A 15976-nucleotide genomic window follows, 5' to 3' on the forward strand; every position below is an offset into this window, starting at 1 on the left:
CCAAGCAACATCATTATAGATCAAGTACCAAGGGGAATGAAAGATCCCTGTGTTGTAATAGATAGCTGAGCAATCCTGGTCTATTTCCTTAACCTTTCTAGAACAAACATGGATCCAAATACTGTTCTCACAGAACCACTATAAGGATAGTGTTTAAGGTATATAAGCCACATCAATGAAGAAATACTAGTAAAACACTTAAATATCATCTATATTATATAGCAAATAGCCTGTTTTCCTCTGTAAAATAGATACCTATACAATGACTCCAGGTAACTAACTACATTCTTTCTTTAAATGTTTTTTGGTAACTTAAAGCTACTTTGGAACAGAGAGAGGAGGTCTTAGAATATTTTTTTAAATTTTGACAAAATACTGTTGGCACTTGAGCAAGAGGTTTGAACTACACAAGTCTTACGTGTGAATTTTCTCCCTATATTTAAGACAACTTGAAAAAAAATTTTTAACAGATAAACTATGTAGCCTAAAATGTTGAAGACATCAAGAAAAAGGTAGCCAGGTCTCAGTGGCAGCCAAGTATCAGTGGCTAATGCCTGTAATGTTAACTGCTCAGGAGGTTGAGATCTCAAAGTTAAGATGTTAAGCCAGCTTGGGCGGACATTCAAGAGACTGCCAATTGGCAAAAAAGCTGAAGTAAAAATGTGGTTCAAATGCTAGCTAAACTGCCAGTCATGAGTGAAAAAGTCAAGCAAGAGGTCTTGAGTTCAAGCCCTAATACTAGCAAAAAAAGAAAGTTATGACAAAACACAAAAAAAAAACCATGTAATATTCTGTTGTACTATTTAGTGCTGAGTGTGTGAAACATTATCAAAACTTAATGTGGCCACGCGCTGTGGCTGACATCTATAATCCTAGCTACTCAGGACGCTGAGATCTGAGGATCAAGGTTCAAACCCAGCCCAGGCACAAAAGGACCTGAGACCCTTATCTCCAACTAACCTCTAGAAAACGGGAAATGGGGTTTGGCTCAAGGGAAGGGTGGTAGCCTTGAGCTGAAGAGCTCAGGGACAGCACCCACAACAGAGTACAAGTCCCATGACCCATCAAAAAAAAAAAAGAGACGTAGTAGTAAACCATAAATAAAATTAACTGTGGTACATACTGTCCTCTAGCAACCCATCCAGTTGCTGTGCGGATCTCAACTCTGGAGTAATGAACTCCATAAAAGAGTGCTGCTCCTCCCTTTAAGAGCAGTTTATGTCTCACAATAAGAAGTGATCTGCACTTCTCACATATAAATATAACATACAGACTATGTGTCCTTGTAATGGTGTTGATCACTGGCTAGCTACTCACAATTAAGTTCTGGGGAAGAGCTATACTTGAAGCTCCATCTACAAAAGTAGTAGAAAGCAAAGCTCAGTGCCTGTACCAAGCACCAGCCAGTGAGTGTAGCCAGGAGCCCTCACCTGAGGTGAGGTAGGGAACAAGAATTAGGAAACAGAAAAATGACAGCATAAACAGTGGTAAAGTGCTTGCCTAGCATTCACAAATTCCTTGGTACCACATACACAGAAAGAAAGCCAGAAGTGGTACTGAGGTGGCAAAGACCTAGCCCCTGAGCAAGCCCAAGGACAGTGCTCAGGCCCCAAGTTCATCCCTAGGACTTGGGGGGTGGGGGGAGGAATCACATTTACCAGGAGGAATGACACCAAAGATGATGTAAGTGTCTCGATCTCAGAATGTAGAGTTTACTTTGCATGTACAAGGCCTTAAGTCCAATCCCCAGAATGAAAAGAAAAACAAAGCTCCCCCCCTTCTTTTTGCCAGTTTTGTAGATTAGAATGATGCTTAGTATTATGAAAGTAAAAAAGTGCTAAGTATAACAGACCACAGTATTGTGAAGTATATATGATTAATCTCAATAAAGAAATTTTGGGGAAAAAATAACCCATATAAAAAGGGGTAAGCAATATAACTCATGCATGATGATCAAGAGACCCAGTTCAATCCCTAGTACCAGAAAATAAGCACAAGTCCCAAGCAGCTAAGATGCTCTTTTTCTGCTCATGACAAAGTGGGTTTTTTATTTTTTGACCGGTCCTGGGATTGAAGAATTTAGAGCCTGGGCGCTGTTCCTGAACTTCCTTGTGATCAAAACTGGTGCTTACTACTTGAGCCAAAGCACCATTCTTGGCTTTTTCTGTTTATGTGGTACTAAGGAATCGAACCTAGGGCTTTAAGCCTGCTAGGCAAGCACTCTACCACTAGGGCACATGCCCAGCCCTAGTGTAGCTTTTTTTATGTTGTTCATAGCTAATGCTCTATCAGTTAAGCCACAGCATCACCTCCGTCACCATCACCTCCGGGTTTTCTGGCAGGTTAATTGGAGATAAGAGTGTGAATTCACGGACTTTCGTGCCTGGGCTGGCTTTAAACCACAATCCTCAGATCTCAGTCTCCTGAGTAACTAGGATTACAGGCATGAGCCATGGGCATCAGGCAAGAACTTCATTTTTTGATGAAATGTCAATGGTCACGCCTATAATCCTAGTTACTCAGGAGGCTGAGATTAAGAGGATCTTGGTACAAAAGCCAGACCAAGCAACAGAATCCACAAGATTCCATGCATCTCCAGCAAAAGAAAATAAATAAAACAGAAGACTTAATTAGTAGACAACCAGCAAACAAGAAAGCAAACTCCAGTACTAGGAAAAAAGAAAGCTTAATTTGTATCAAAGTTTACAAGCTGATTTCTTCTTCCCAAAAGTCAACAAACTGCCAAGAACCTTTTTAAAAAGTCAATAATTACAGAACAAAAAATTAGAGCCAGAGCCAGGTGGGGTGACTCACACCTCTAATCCTAGCTACTCAGGAGGCTGAGATCTGAGGATCAAGGTTCAAAGCCAGCCTGGGCACAAAAGGACCTGAGACTCTTATCTCCACTTAACCTTTAGAAAAGGCAAGTGGGGCTTGGCTCAAAGGTAGGGTGGTAGCCTTGGGCTGAAGAGCTCAGGGACAAGCCCAGGTGAAGGGCAGTAGTCTTGAGCTGAAGAGCTCATGATCAGGGGCCCAGGCCAAGTTCAAACCATGACCCACCAAAAAAAAAAAAAAAAAAATTACCATTCACTATTTTTACATGTATGTTTCAGTGGCAACAAGTACACTGAATTCTTATGTAACCATCATTACTATCCATCTCCAGAACTCTTGTCATCTACTAAAAATGCTGCATTTATTTCACAGTAACACTCTCCTAAACAACACCCTCAAGCCATATAACTACTACAGTACTTTTTTTTGGACAGTCCTGGGCCTTGAACTCAGGGCTTGGACTTTTTCAAGGCTAGAGCTCTACCACTTGAGCCACAGCACCATTTCTGGCTTTTTTTCTATGTATGTGGTACCAAGGAATCGAAGCCAGGTCATTGTGCATGCTAGGCAAGCACTCTACCACTAGGCCAAACTCCTGGCCCGTCAACCACTACAGTTGTGTGTGGTGTGTGTGTGTGTGTGGTGTGTGTGCTACCATCCTAGGACTTGAACTCAGCGCCCTAGGAATTTTCCTGAGCTTTTTTGCTCAAGGCTAGCACTCAACTACTAGAGATACAAGTCTGCTTCTGTGTGCTTTGCCCAGACTGGCTTCAAACTATGATCTTCAGATCTCAGCCTCCTGGCTAGCTAGGATTACAGGTGTGAGCCACCAGCACCTGACTATGTTGGGTCTTTTTTTTTTTTTTTTTTTGTGGACTGTGGGGCTTGAACTCTGGGTCTGAGCACTGTCTCTGAGCTCTTTAGCTTAAGGCTTTACCACTTGAGCTACACAGACACTTCTAGTTTCCTCAGAGTTAACTGGAGATAGGAGTCTCATGAACTTCCATGCCTAGGCTGGCTTTCAACCACAATCCTCAGAGCTCAGCCTCCTAAAGGACCTAGGATTACAGACATGAGCCATCGGCACCAGGTTTGTTTTGAATTTGTTTTTGCCAGTCGTGAGGCTTGAACTCAAGGCCTGAGCACTGTCTTTGGGCTCTTCTCAAGGCTTGGGCTCTCAAGGCTAGAGCTCTTGACCACAGCACTTCCAGCTTTTCCTATGTATGTGGTACTGAGTAATCGAACCCAGGTCTTTGTGAATGCTAGGCAAGCACTCTACCACTAGGCCAAACTCCCAGCCCTGTTTTGTTTTGTTTTTTTAAGCCAGTTGAGATACACCTCCAGTTCCATCTGTCTATTTTAGAAATTCACATACAGCATTTATGTCCTTTTGTGACCTATTCTGTTTTTTTCCCAGGCTGTGGGTCTTGAACTCTGGATCTGGGTGCTGTCCCTAAGCTATTCAGCTCAAGGCTAGCACTCTTATCACTTTGAGCCACAGTGCCACTTCCAATTTTCTGGTAGCTAATTGGAGATAAAGAGTTTCATAGACTTGGCCGGGCGAGGTGGCTCAGGCCTATAATCCTAGCTACTCAGGATGCTGAGATCTGAGGATCAAGGTTCAAAGCCAGCCCAGGCACAAAAGGACCTGAAACTCTTATCTCCAATTAACCCGCCAGAAAACCCAGAAAACGGGAAGTGGGGCTTGGCTCAAGGGTAGGGTGATAGCCTTGAGTTGAAGAGCTTAGGAAGAGCACCCAGGCCTAGTTCAAGCCCCATGACCCACAAAAGGAAAAAAAGTTTCAACTTTCATTCTCAGGCTAGCTTTGAACAGCAATCAGATCTCAGTCTCCTGAGTAGCTAGGATTACAGGTGTGAGCCACCGTAATCCAGCAAAGGGACAATTCTCAAATCACGTGTATCTTATTATTAATCCAATTAAACATATACATATCCCAAAAATGTTGTTAAAAGTATTAACAAAAATAATCTGAGAAGGAAAGAAGCCTGGAAACTGACATATCCACAGCTGACTCTATGGGAGAAAACTTACTTTCCAGCTCCTCCACCAAATGACAGGCCAGCAGAGTTCATCCCTGCCAGGACAAAGTAGCCCTGTACTACAGGAGACTCGCCCATGATGCACCTCATGTCTGGTGTGAAGGTCTCGGGGCAATTCACCAACTTCATGATCTCCAGAGTCTCCAATTCTGGCATCCTACGCAGGAGGGAACTCAACAGGGGCTCTGAGCAATCAAAACAAACCCAAACAGAATCCTCACCTTTGGGAAATAAAAAACTTTCCAACTTTATACAGAAAGGGAAGATTTTTCTAGAAGCCAACAGGGCCAATTATCCAAGTAGATAGCTTTTGCAGTATACGTCTGCAAAATGCTTGGCATAAAGAGGGAAAAAAAACTGGGGCTGGGAATATGGCCTAGTGGTAGAGTGCTTGCCTACCATGCACAAAGATTGGGGCTCGATTCCTCAGTACTACATACATTGAAAAAAACAGAAGTGGTGCTGTGGCTTAAGTGTTAGAACTGTAGTCTTGAGAAAGCCCAAGGACAGTGCTCAGGCCCTGAGTTCAAGCCCCAGGACTGGCAAAAAAAAAAAAAAAAAAAAAACTTTAATAAAAGCAAGATCAACAGAGTAATAAGTAATACACATGGCTATGGACTGTAACCAGGAAGGGGTCAGCAAGAACAGAAAAGCTCTGATAAAACACTGAATTTCCATGAAAGGCAATGTTTTCTAAATTGATAGACATAGGTGCAAAAGACAGACGCTCGCCCTGTGTTATGGTCAATCTGTCTGGCCACAATGCTTTGGGATAGTGCTCACATGAAAACAGGAGCTGAGTGACAGGTAAAGGTATTCCATTCCCCCTACTGCTCTAGCTGCTTTGAAATTCCCACAAGAAACATTTATTTAAAAACTAGAGAAGGGGTGAGGGGAGGGAAAGTGGGAGAAAAACATGGGAAGGGGTAACAATGTTCAAGAAGTAATGTAGCCACTGCCTCACAAATATAAGTGTAACCCCCTCAGTGCATCACCCCAACAATAAGAAAAAAAAATTCAACCTGGGCATTGTGACTTATCTACAGTCGGCACTCAGGCGACTGAGGAGAATCTGAGTTCTAGATCAACTTAAGGGTTATATAGGGACACACTGTCTCAGAATGTCCATAAGGATGAGCGAGAGTGTCTAGTAATTCTTCAGTATCCTTTGAATTTAAAATCTTGAGACTACATTATTTAGCAAATAAAAAGTTACTTTGAAATTTAATAGATGACATTAGCAAAAACAGTTCTGAGAGTTTGGCCTAGCAGTAGAGTATTTGCCTACCATGTGTGAAGCCCTAGGTTTGATTCCTTGGTTGCCACATACACAGGAAAAGCTAAAAGTGGTGCTGCAGCTCAAGAAGTAGAGCACTAGCCATGAGAAAGATCAAGGACAATGCAGAGGCCCTGAGTTCAAGCTCTAGGACTGGCAAAAAAAAAAAAAAAATCTGCTTTCTAAAAAGTTAAATTTCAGGGGGGCTGGGAGTTTGGCCTAGTGGTTAAAGTGCTTGCCTAGCGTGCATGAAGACCCGGGTTCGATTCCTCGGTACCACATATATAGAAAAAAGCCGGAAGTGGTGCTGAGGCTCAAGTGGTAGAGCTCTAGCCTTGAGAAAGTCCAAGGACAGTGCTCAGGCCCTGAGCTCAAGCCCAAGACTGGCAAAAAAAAAAAAAAAGTTAAATTTCAGGGCCGAGTTTGGCCTAGTGGTTAAAGTGCTTGCCTAGCATGCACAAAAACCCGGGTTCAATTCCTTGGTACCACATACATACAAAAAAGTTAAATTTCAGCAGGGCGCAGTGGCTCACGCCTGTAAACCTTGCTACTCAGGTGGCTGAGATCTGAGGATTGAGGTCAAAGCCAGCCCAGGCACTAAAGTCCGTGAGACTCATCTCCAATTAACCACTAGAAAAACTGGAAGTGGCGCTATGGCTCAAGGGTTAGGGCAGTAGTCTCGGAGCTCAGGGACAGCTCCCAGGCCCAATGTTCAAGCCCAATCATCAACAAAAATAAAGAAAAATAAAGTTAAATTTCAAATGAAATCTTGGGGAAAAAAAAAACTAGCCTAAAATTTTATGTGAATAATGAGCTACAATCTGTTAAGACTGTAGTTTCCTAAATGTGCTAACTGTATGCCTTTAGACAGGAAAATTGCACAGGTTGACCATCCTTTGTAACTATTATTGTACTTCCATGGAGTTGGAGTTGTTAGATTAAATAAGGAGCTATTCTGCAAACAGTTTAAAAATGTACCACCTTAGCCATAGAGAAAGCACTACTGCAATGATTTACTTCACACACCAAAATGATCCCAGTCTTCCTGCAGATTCTGAATTTCCAGCTGGTTCTTGCCCTCAGTGAAAATAGGTTTCGGATTCTTCTCAAAACCCCCAGACAAGATGCCCCCCTGCCAGTTCCGAATATAAATTCTTCCATCAGCATCCACAATAGCTAGGGAAAAGAAATGACAAGGGAGAAGGGAACAGAAGAGAAAAACACACGTTTAGAAGCAAGCCAGCTTCCTGAGTAGAAAAAGAAACAAAAGCTCCATGAAGGGCCTTACTAATATGAAATAACATCCAATAAGCAGTTAATTTTAAAGTATAACTGGAGGTCATAAGGGAGAATCTTTCCATTCTTTAATTATTCCAATCCTTATCCGGAAGCTGTTTCAAAACTGAATTATATGACGGTGACTGGGCCAAGCCAAAATAAACAGAAAGAGCAATAACAGAGTCACTCCAGGTATTAACACCCTTGAAATACCTTTTACAATACTTGAACAGCAAAACCATTCAAGTTTATGGTTTATCCGTCATATTTTGACAACTGATTGCATACCAGGTTCTTTGTTCTTGTTTTGCTTCTGCTAGTCCTGGGGCTTGAAATCAGGGCCTGAGCACACTGTCCCTAAGCTACTTCTGCTTACAGTTAGCATTCTACCACTTGAGCCACAGCACAACTTCCGGCTTTTTTTGTTTATGTGGTACTGAGGAATAGAATCCAGGACTTCATGCATGCTAGGCAAGTAGTCTACCACTATACCACATTCCCAGCCCCTACATTCAAGTTAGAAATGCAAACATTTCAAATATTCCCAATCATCTATATTTGGGACAAAAGTTAGCTTGCAAAAAAAAAAATTCCTTATTCATTTTGGTCATTTTCCTAAACAGCTATCAAAAAAAAAAAGAATTGATTCCATTTCCCTGTAATGTGCTCCAAAAAAACCTCTCTTCCAGGCCGGGAGTTTGGCCTAGTGGTCAAAGTGCTTGCCTAGCATGCATGAAGACCCAGGTTCGATTCCTCGGTACCACATACATAGAAAAAAAGCCAGAAGTGGTGCTGAGAGGCTCAAGTGGTAGAGCTCTAGCCTTGAGAAAGTCCAAGGACAGTGCTCAGGCCCTGAGCTCAAGCCCAGGACTGGCAAAAAAAAAAAAAAAAAAAAAAACCTCTCTTCCAGGCACAACTTACACTTAGGAAAGCATATTAGAGGACAGGATACTAGCAAGGACATAACATTGTAAAGAAGCAAAAGTCCTCACTTGGTGTGGTGCTCTGCAGAGGGGTCTCCAAGGGACGAGTCAGAAGGTAGAAATGTTCACAGGCATGTAACGGGATACTAACTGGCTCCTCGTTGGACAGACCTAGCTCATATGCCCACTAAAAATGGACAGTTGGTGGGTGGGAAGAGGAACAGAAACACAAATGAGCAAGTTAATAAACTCTTGGAGAGTTTATTAGTGGTGTGTATGCTGGTCCAGGGCATGAACTCAGAGACTGGGTGCTTTTCCTGAGCTTTTTTGCTCAAAGCTAGCACTAGCATACTTCCACTTAAGCCACAGCTCCACTTTGGGCTTTTTGGTGGTAACAGATAATAGGAATCTCAGATTTTCTGCCCAGGCTGGCTCTACGTTGTGATCCTCAGACTCCTGGGTAACTAGGATTAGACGCATACACTACCTGACTTCAAAGAGATTCATTTCAAGTAGCTTTTATTTATTCATTTATTGTCAGGTCATGGGACTTGAACTCTGAGCCTAGACACTATCCCTAAGATCTTCAGCTCAAGGCTACCACCCTATCCTTGAGCCACTTCTGGTTTACCAGTGGTTAACTGAAGATAAAAGTCTCATGGACTTTGGTGCCCAAGCATGATCCTGTGATCTCAGCCTCCTGAGTAGCTAGGATTACAGGTATAAGCCACCAGTGCCTGGCTCAAGTGGCTTTTATGTGTTTTTGTTTGTTTTTGCATCAGTAGTGAGGCTTGACCTCTGGGCCTGGGCACTGTCCTTGGACACTTTTTGCTCTAGACTAGCGCTCTGCCACTTAAGCCACAGCGCCACTTCCAGATTTTTCTATGATGTGGTACCGAGGAATCAAATCCAGGGCTTCGTGCATGGTAGTCAAACACTCTACTACTAGACTATGCTCCAGATTTTGTGTGTGGGTTTTTTTTGTTTTTTTTGTTGTTGTTTTGTTTTTTGCCAGTCCTGGGACTTGAACTCAGTGCCTGAGCACTGTCCTTCGGCTTTTTCAAGACTAGAGCTTTACCACTTGAGCCACAGCACCAGTTCCAGCTTTGTGTGTATGGGGGTCGGGGGAGGGTCGTGGGGCTTAAACTTGGCCTGGGCGCTGTCCCTGAGCTTTAAGCTCAAGGCTACCACCCTACCCTTGAACCAAGCCCCACTTCCTGTTTTCTAGAGATTAATTGGAGATAAGGGTCTCAGGTCTTGTGCCCAGGCTGGCTTTGAAGCTTGATCCTCAGATCTTAGCCTCCTGAGTAGCTAGGATTACAGGCATGAGCCACTACGCCTGGCTTCTTCCAGCTTTTCCTATGTATGTAGTTACCGAGGAATCAAATCAGGTCTTTGTGCATGCTAGGCCAAACTCCTGGCCTGTTTTACTATTCTTTAACTTATTTTTATTTATTTTTTGGTCTTACTGGGATTTGAACATAGGAGCCAATGCTTGTACTCTACAGTTAAGTCATGTTCTAACCCTAACAGTATGCTTTTTATTTTTGTTAAGATTTTTAGCTGGGCACGGTGGCTCAAGGCTAGTGTTCTACCACTTTCAGCAACAGTTCCACTTTCAGTTTTTTGTTGTTTTTTTGTTGTTGTCAGTCATGGGGCTTAATGGGACTTGAATTCTGGGCCCGGGTACTGTCCCCAAGTACTTTTTGCTCAAGGCTAAAGCTCTACCACTTTGAGCCACAGCACCACTTCATTTTTCTAGTGGTTAAATGGAGGATAAAGAGTCTCACAGACTTTAGTGCTCAGACTGGCTTTGAACTCGATCCTCAGTTCTCAGCCTCCTGAGTATCTAGGATTACTAAGCGTGAGCCACTGGGCCTGGCCACTTCCAGCTTTTTGAGTGGCTAATTGGAGGTAAGAGCCGCACAAGGACTTTTCTGCCTGGGCTGGCTTTAAACCACACTCCTCAACTCTCAGCTTCTGAGTAGCTAGGATTAAAGGTGTGAACCACCAGAATCCAGTGCTAATGTTTTATTGCTAAGCTATAAAATGAAATGTAATAACAGAGGAAGATCCAAGAATGCATGTCAATGCCTGATAGTCGGCTTTCTGACTAGAATGGCACACCAATTTATCCAGTATGGAGGAAAGAAAAGGTCATAGGTGCTTCTTAGGCATTAAGTATAGTGTCTAATATAGAATAAAAGAATTCTGAATTTCCATCAGGCACTGCTGGCTTACACCTGTAATTCTAACTAATCATGAGGCTGAGATCTGAGAATCGCAGTTCAAAGCCAGCCCAGGCAGGAAAAGCCAAGAGAGTTTTATCTCCAATAAACTACTCAAAGCCAGAAGAAGCACTATGATTCAAGCCTTGAGCACAGAAAGGCTCAGGGATAGACAGGCCTTGAGTTCAAGTCCCAACACGTGCCCCGCCCCCCCCCAAAAGTCTGAATTTCCTGGTCCAAACAGGTAAAATAGTTATCTGCTGCCCTTTTTAGTCAGTCACATATTAATCCTCGCATCCCTACACCAACTAAATAAAACCAACAACCCAGCACTGAAATCCCAAATAAAACAACTTACCTGACCAGCACAATTGACAAAATACTGGCATTCGATCTGCCCTTTATCTGTCTCCACACCAGTAACTTGACCTTTTTTGACCATTACATGAAGAACAGTTGTCCGGTCATAAATCTGAACACCTATGCCAAGGTAAATTATAAAAGAATGAATGCATCTTCTGATACTCCAGAATTAGAGAGCTCAAGAACAGCACCCAGGCCCCAAGTTCAAGCTCCAGGACACACACACACTTCAAAAACAAGCTTAACACCCCATAACCTACAGAGGATTTTCCAAACTTCATTCAGTTGGTGGTGCTGTCTACTAAGATCCTTACTCAAATAAGCTCTTCCTCCCAAATCCATGTTAAGAAACCACAAAGCTCACCATTCTGGGAAGCAGCACTTGCCAGGGCAAGAGCCACATCAGCGGAGGATACCACTGCATCCTCAGGAATGTGCATGGCCCCCACCAGGTCGTGCACATTGAGGAGAGGGTGAAGTTCAGCCACTTTCTTGGGAGAGATGATCTCAGAAGGGATGCCTATGACACTGCCACAGAACACAAGAGGACAATGATATTCACATGCCCAGAGGTCGGTCAGGTTAGTAAAGTCAGGATGGGCTTCTAGCCTCTTACATACTTCAGCCTTGAGTTGATACGCTTCAAAGAGATTAGCCGGTCCTGTGTTTGGGCCAGAGAGATTGAGCCTGTCCTTATATAACCTGTAAGAAAAATCAGCCAAATTAAGCAATCTAATGAAGTCCACTAAATTACAGGCTTACCCTATTAAGAATCCTACCACTCAATGTCCTTATGTAAATCAGCTTTCTCTGTACTTCTAGTGAACACTTAAAGTATACCAGAAGCACAAATATTCTCAGCTCACTCTTTTTAAGATAAAATCAGATTCTAGGACCCAAAGTGTGGCCTAGTGGTAGAATGCTTGCCTAGCAGGCAGGAAACCCTAGGTTCAACTCCCCATACCAGAAAAAGCTGTAAGTGGTGCTGCAGCTCAAGTGATAGAGCATTAGCCTTGAACTGAAGAGCTCAAGGATAGAGCCCAGGCCGAGAGCCCAGGCCGAGAGTCCAGGCCTCAAAGCCACTACCAACAACAACAAAAACAAAATCAGATTCTAGGATACATAAAAGTATAGAAAAAAAGTGAAAAATGTGACAGCTAAAAAAAAAAAAACGTTTTGGGGCAGGGATGTGATCTGCTCACCATTTAAGATTTCACCCTTCGGGCCGAGAGTTTGGCCTAGTGGTAGAGTGCTTGCCTAGCATGCACGAAGACCCGGGTTCAATTCCTCGGTACCCCACATACATAGCAAAAAGCTGGAAGTGGTGCTGAGGCTCAAGTGGTAGAGCTCTAGCCTTGAGAAAGTCCAAGGACAGTGCTCAAACCCTGAGCCCAAGCCCAGGACTGGCAAAAAAAAAAAAAAAAAAAAAAGATTTCACCCTTCCTCTCCTTGAGTGGGAATGAAAGTCACTCATAACTTTAGCTACCAGAAGTGATCCTCTCTTCCCTTCCCCAGAACAGCAAACAAACCAACCCCTTTTGGACTATTCATGCTCTTGAGCAAGCATGTATCTAGGGATCTCTCATATTAGGGCAACAATCTCCTGATCAGTTCATTCCTTTTCAATTCATCCTGACCCCTAGACTGTTTCCAACTGGCACCTTCTGCCAACTCCACAAGTGCCTGACATCTTTCCAGTATGCACCTCTTTTCTCAAGTTAGATACTGTCACTTTATGTTATTTAAAATCAACACAACTGACATATAACCATTATTATATTTGGGTCACTGACAAATTTAACATGCAATGAATGCTCAGTTCTTGTGAAGAAAATGTGAATTGATCCGATCTTTCAATCAAGGTTGATAATCTAACCCTTGAGCCACATCTCCATTTCTAGAAATAAGAAGAGTCTTGTGGGGTTTTCTGCCTGGTGTTAGCTTCAAACCTCAGATCTCAGCCTTCCAAATTGCTAGGATTACCAGCATGAGCTGGTAATCCAGTGCCCAGCTTTTTGTTATTGGTTCCATTTCTCTGAGTTCAGTGCCCAGACCTTTGGGGTTTTTGTTGTTATTGTTGTTTTGTCGGCCATGGAGTTTGAACTCAGGGCCTGGGCGCTGTCCCTGAGCTCTTCAGCTCAAGGCTTACACTCTACCATTTCCAGTTTTCTGGTGGTTAACTGGAGTTAAGAGTCTCATGGACTTTCCTGCCCAGGCTGGCTTTGAACCATGATCCTCAGAACTCAATCTCCTGAATAGCTAAGATTACAGGCATGAGCCATCAGCCCCCAGTTTTGTTTTTTGAGATGAAAAAAAATTCAGTCTGGGGCTGGAAATGCAGCCTAGTGGTAGAGAGCTTGCCTAGCATGCATAAAGCCCTGAGTTTGAGTCCTACGATTCACATACACAGGAAAAGCCAGAAGTGGTACTGTGGCTCAAGTGACAGAGAGCTAGCCTTGAGCAAAAGTGCTTAAGGGCAGTGCCCAAGCCCTGAGTTCAGGACTGGAAAAAAAAAAAAAAAATTTTTTTTAACTTACACTGATTAAAAAAGGCACCAGTGAGTCATGCTACAAAGGAGGCTGAGTATCACCGTTCAAAAGTCTGTGAAGAGTCTGTTCTTTTCAATTAACCAGCAAAAGCTGGAAGTGAATCTGTGGTCAAATAGGTAGAGTGCAAGCCTTGAACAGAAAAAGCTCAGGAATAGCATCCCAAGTTTAAACCTCAAAAAAACTGGCCAAACACACAAAAAGGAAATATCGTTGGGGGCTCACACCTGTAATCTAACTATTCAGGAGGTTCATATATAAGGATCACAGTTCGAAGCCATCCCAAGTAGAAAAAGCTCGTATGACTTTTTCTTTTCTTTCTGCCATCTGCAACTTCAGCCACAGCACCACTTCTGGCCTTTTCTGTGTACGTGGGATCAAGGAATAGAACCCAGGGCTTTGTGATGCTAGGCAAGCACACTACCACTAGGCTATACTCCCAGCCCCCATGAGACTCGCATCTCCAATAAACTGCTCAGAAAAAGGCATAGTGGTGCTACATCTCAAGTGGTAGAGTGCTAGCCTTGAACACAAAGAGGCTCAGGGAAAACACCTGGACCCTAAACTCAAGTCCTAGCAGCAGTCAAAAAAAAAAAAAAAGGAAACATCTCCTAGTTCATTTTATGGTGCTAGCATAATCCTAACACTCATACTAGATCCCAAATGAAAGGAAATGGAGGAATGGAAGGAAGAATAGAGGGAGGGAAGGAGAGAGGAAGAATTCAGAAAATAGGCTCAGGCTGGGAGTTTGGCCTAGTTGGTAAATTGCCTAGCACACACAAAGACCCAGATTCGATTCCTCAGTAACACATATATAGAAAAGAGCCGGAAGTGGTGCTTAGGCTCAAGTGGTAGAGCTCTAGGCTTGATAAAGTCCAAAGACAGTGCTCAGGCTCTGAGTTCAAGCCCAGGCCTGGGGGGGGGGGAGGGAGGAAGAGGCTTATAGATCTCATAGACTCAGACTTCCCTGCCAGGGCTGGCTTTGAACCGTGATCTTCATATCTCAAACAGGATTACAAGACTGAGCCACCAAGTGTGCAGCTAAAACTGAATTCTTACTTATTGGATCTCCAGGAAAACTTGGTATAGGACTAGATATAGTAAGCACTAGGAGTCTGGGGACAAGTAAACCAATAAAAGGCAGATTACCTGCTTACCTGTTTGGATCCCTGTTTCTTGCTCTAACTGATGGTAAAGTTTGTTTGAATAGTCTGCCATCTTCTGCTCAATAGTCAAGTGTCTGGCAGTGCTCACAATTCCAGCACAGAATCTAGTAGAGCCTGCAGCCAACCTACAAGACAGATATAAAATGCTACGGTACACATATCTATAAACAAGTTCACAATTCCTAACCACAGTACTGCTCATAATATCAAAAAGCAGGGGGCCGGGAGTTTAGTCTAGTGGTTGAGTGCTTGCCTACCATGCATGACACTCTGGGTTTGATTCCTCAGTACCACATACACTGAGGAAAACTGGAAGTGGTGTTGTCAGCCAAGTGGTAGAGCGCTGGTCTTGAGAAAAACCCACAGTGCTCAGACCCTGAGTTCAAGCCCCAGGACTGGCAAAAAGAGCAGAAACAGAGCAGAGCGTAGTGGATTAAGCCTATAATCTTAGTTAATCGGAGGTAAAGATAGGGAATAAAGGGATCAAAGTTCAAGGCCAGCTAGGCATAAAAGTTCAAGAAATTCCATCTCGCCAGATGCCAGTTGCTTTGCTGTCCTAATGAAAATGGTATAGGTCTTCCTCATTCCCTCTCTTCTGTAATCATGTCCTATCAATAGCTAATCTAACTACTTACTATTCAGTAGCAAGAGAAACATCAAGGTAAAACCTTGTGCACTTTTAGAATGTCTAACAGTACTTATGTTTTCTGTTTTTTTAAAGAGAGCAAATTTCAACAGTACAAATATGCTAGAAGTTAGGTGCAGTGGCTCACGCCTGTAATCCTAGCTACTCAGGAGGCTGAGATCTGAGGATCACAGTTCAAAGCCAGCCTGGGCACAGAAGACCGTGAGACTCTTATCTCCAATTAACCAGTAGAAAATCAGAAGTGGCACTGTGGCTCAAGGGGCAGTGCAGTAGCCTTGAGCTGAATGGCTAAAAGACAGTGCCCAGGCTCAGGGGTAGGGCAGTAGCCTTGAGCTGAAGAGCTCAGAGACAGCACTCAATCCTAGAGTCCAAGACCCACAACTGACCAAAAAAAAAAAACCCAAAGAAACAAAAAAACATTAGAATGATTGGCCAGAGCTAGGCATGGTAGCTCACACCTGTAATCCTAGCTACTCAGGAGGAGGAGATCTGAAGATCGAGGTTCAAAGCCGGCCTGGACACAAAAAGTCCATGAGACTCTTATCTCCAATTAACCACCAGAAAACCTGAAATGGCTGGCGCTATGGCTCAAAAGGTAGGATGATAGCCTTGTGCTGAAAAGCTCAGGTACAGTGCTCTGACCCAGAGTTCAAG

General features: G+C 43.3%; 1 protein-coding gene across 2 annotated transcripts in view; it reads right to left on the reverse strand.

Moving 5' to 3' along the window:
- The window catches only part of Pdpr (pyruvate dehydrogenase phosphatase regulatory subunit), a 41603-nt gene that overhangs the window by 15451 nt on the left and 10176 nt on the right, over positions 1-15976 (reverse strand). The window contains exons 3-9 of one of the 2 annotated variants that reach the window (XM_090357282.1): positions 14668-14801; positions 11585-11666; positions 11329-11492; positions 10960-11081; positions 8443-8560; positions 7199-7348; positions 4889-5081 (exon numbers count right to left, since the gene is read on the reverse strand). In XM_090357282.1, coding sequence (XP_090213408.1) covers positions 4889-5081; positions 7199-7348; positions 8443-8560; positions 10960-11081; positions 11329-11492; positions 11585-11666; positions 14668-14801 — 963 coding nt within the window. Of the gene's footprint in view, positions 1-4888; positions 5082-7198; positions 7349-8442; positions 8561-10959; positions 11082-11328; positions 11493-11584; positions 11667-14667; positions 14802-15976 lie in introns of those variants that run through there. The other variant, XM_090357283.1, reaches the window with a different exon arrangement.

Source organism: Megascapheus bottae, chromosome 24 (genome assembly GCF_031878675.1).
Source record: "Megascapheus bottae isolate mThoBot1 chromosome 24, mThoBot2.hap1, whole genome shotgun sequence".
NCBI classification, from domain to species: domain Eukaryota; kingdom Metazoa; phylum Chordata; class Mammalia; order Rodentia; family Geomyidae; genus Megascapheus; species Megascapheus bottae.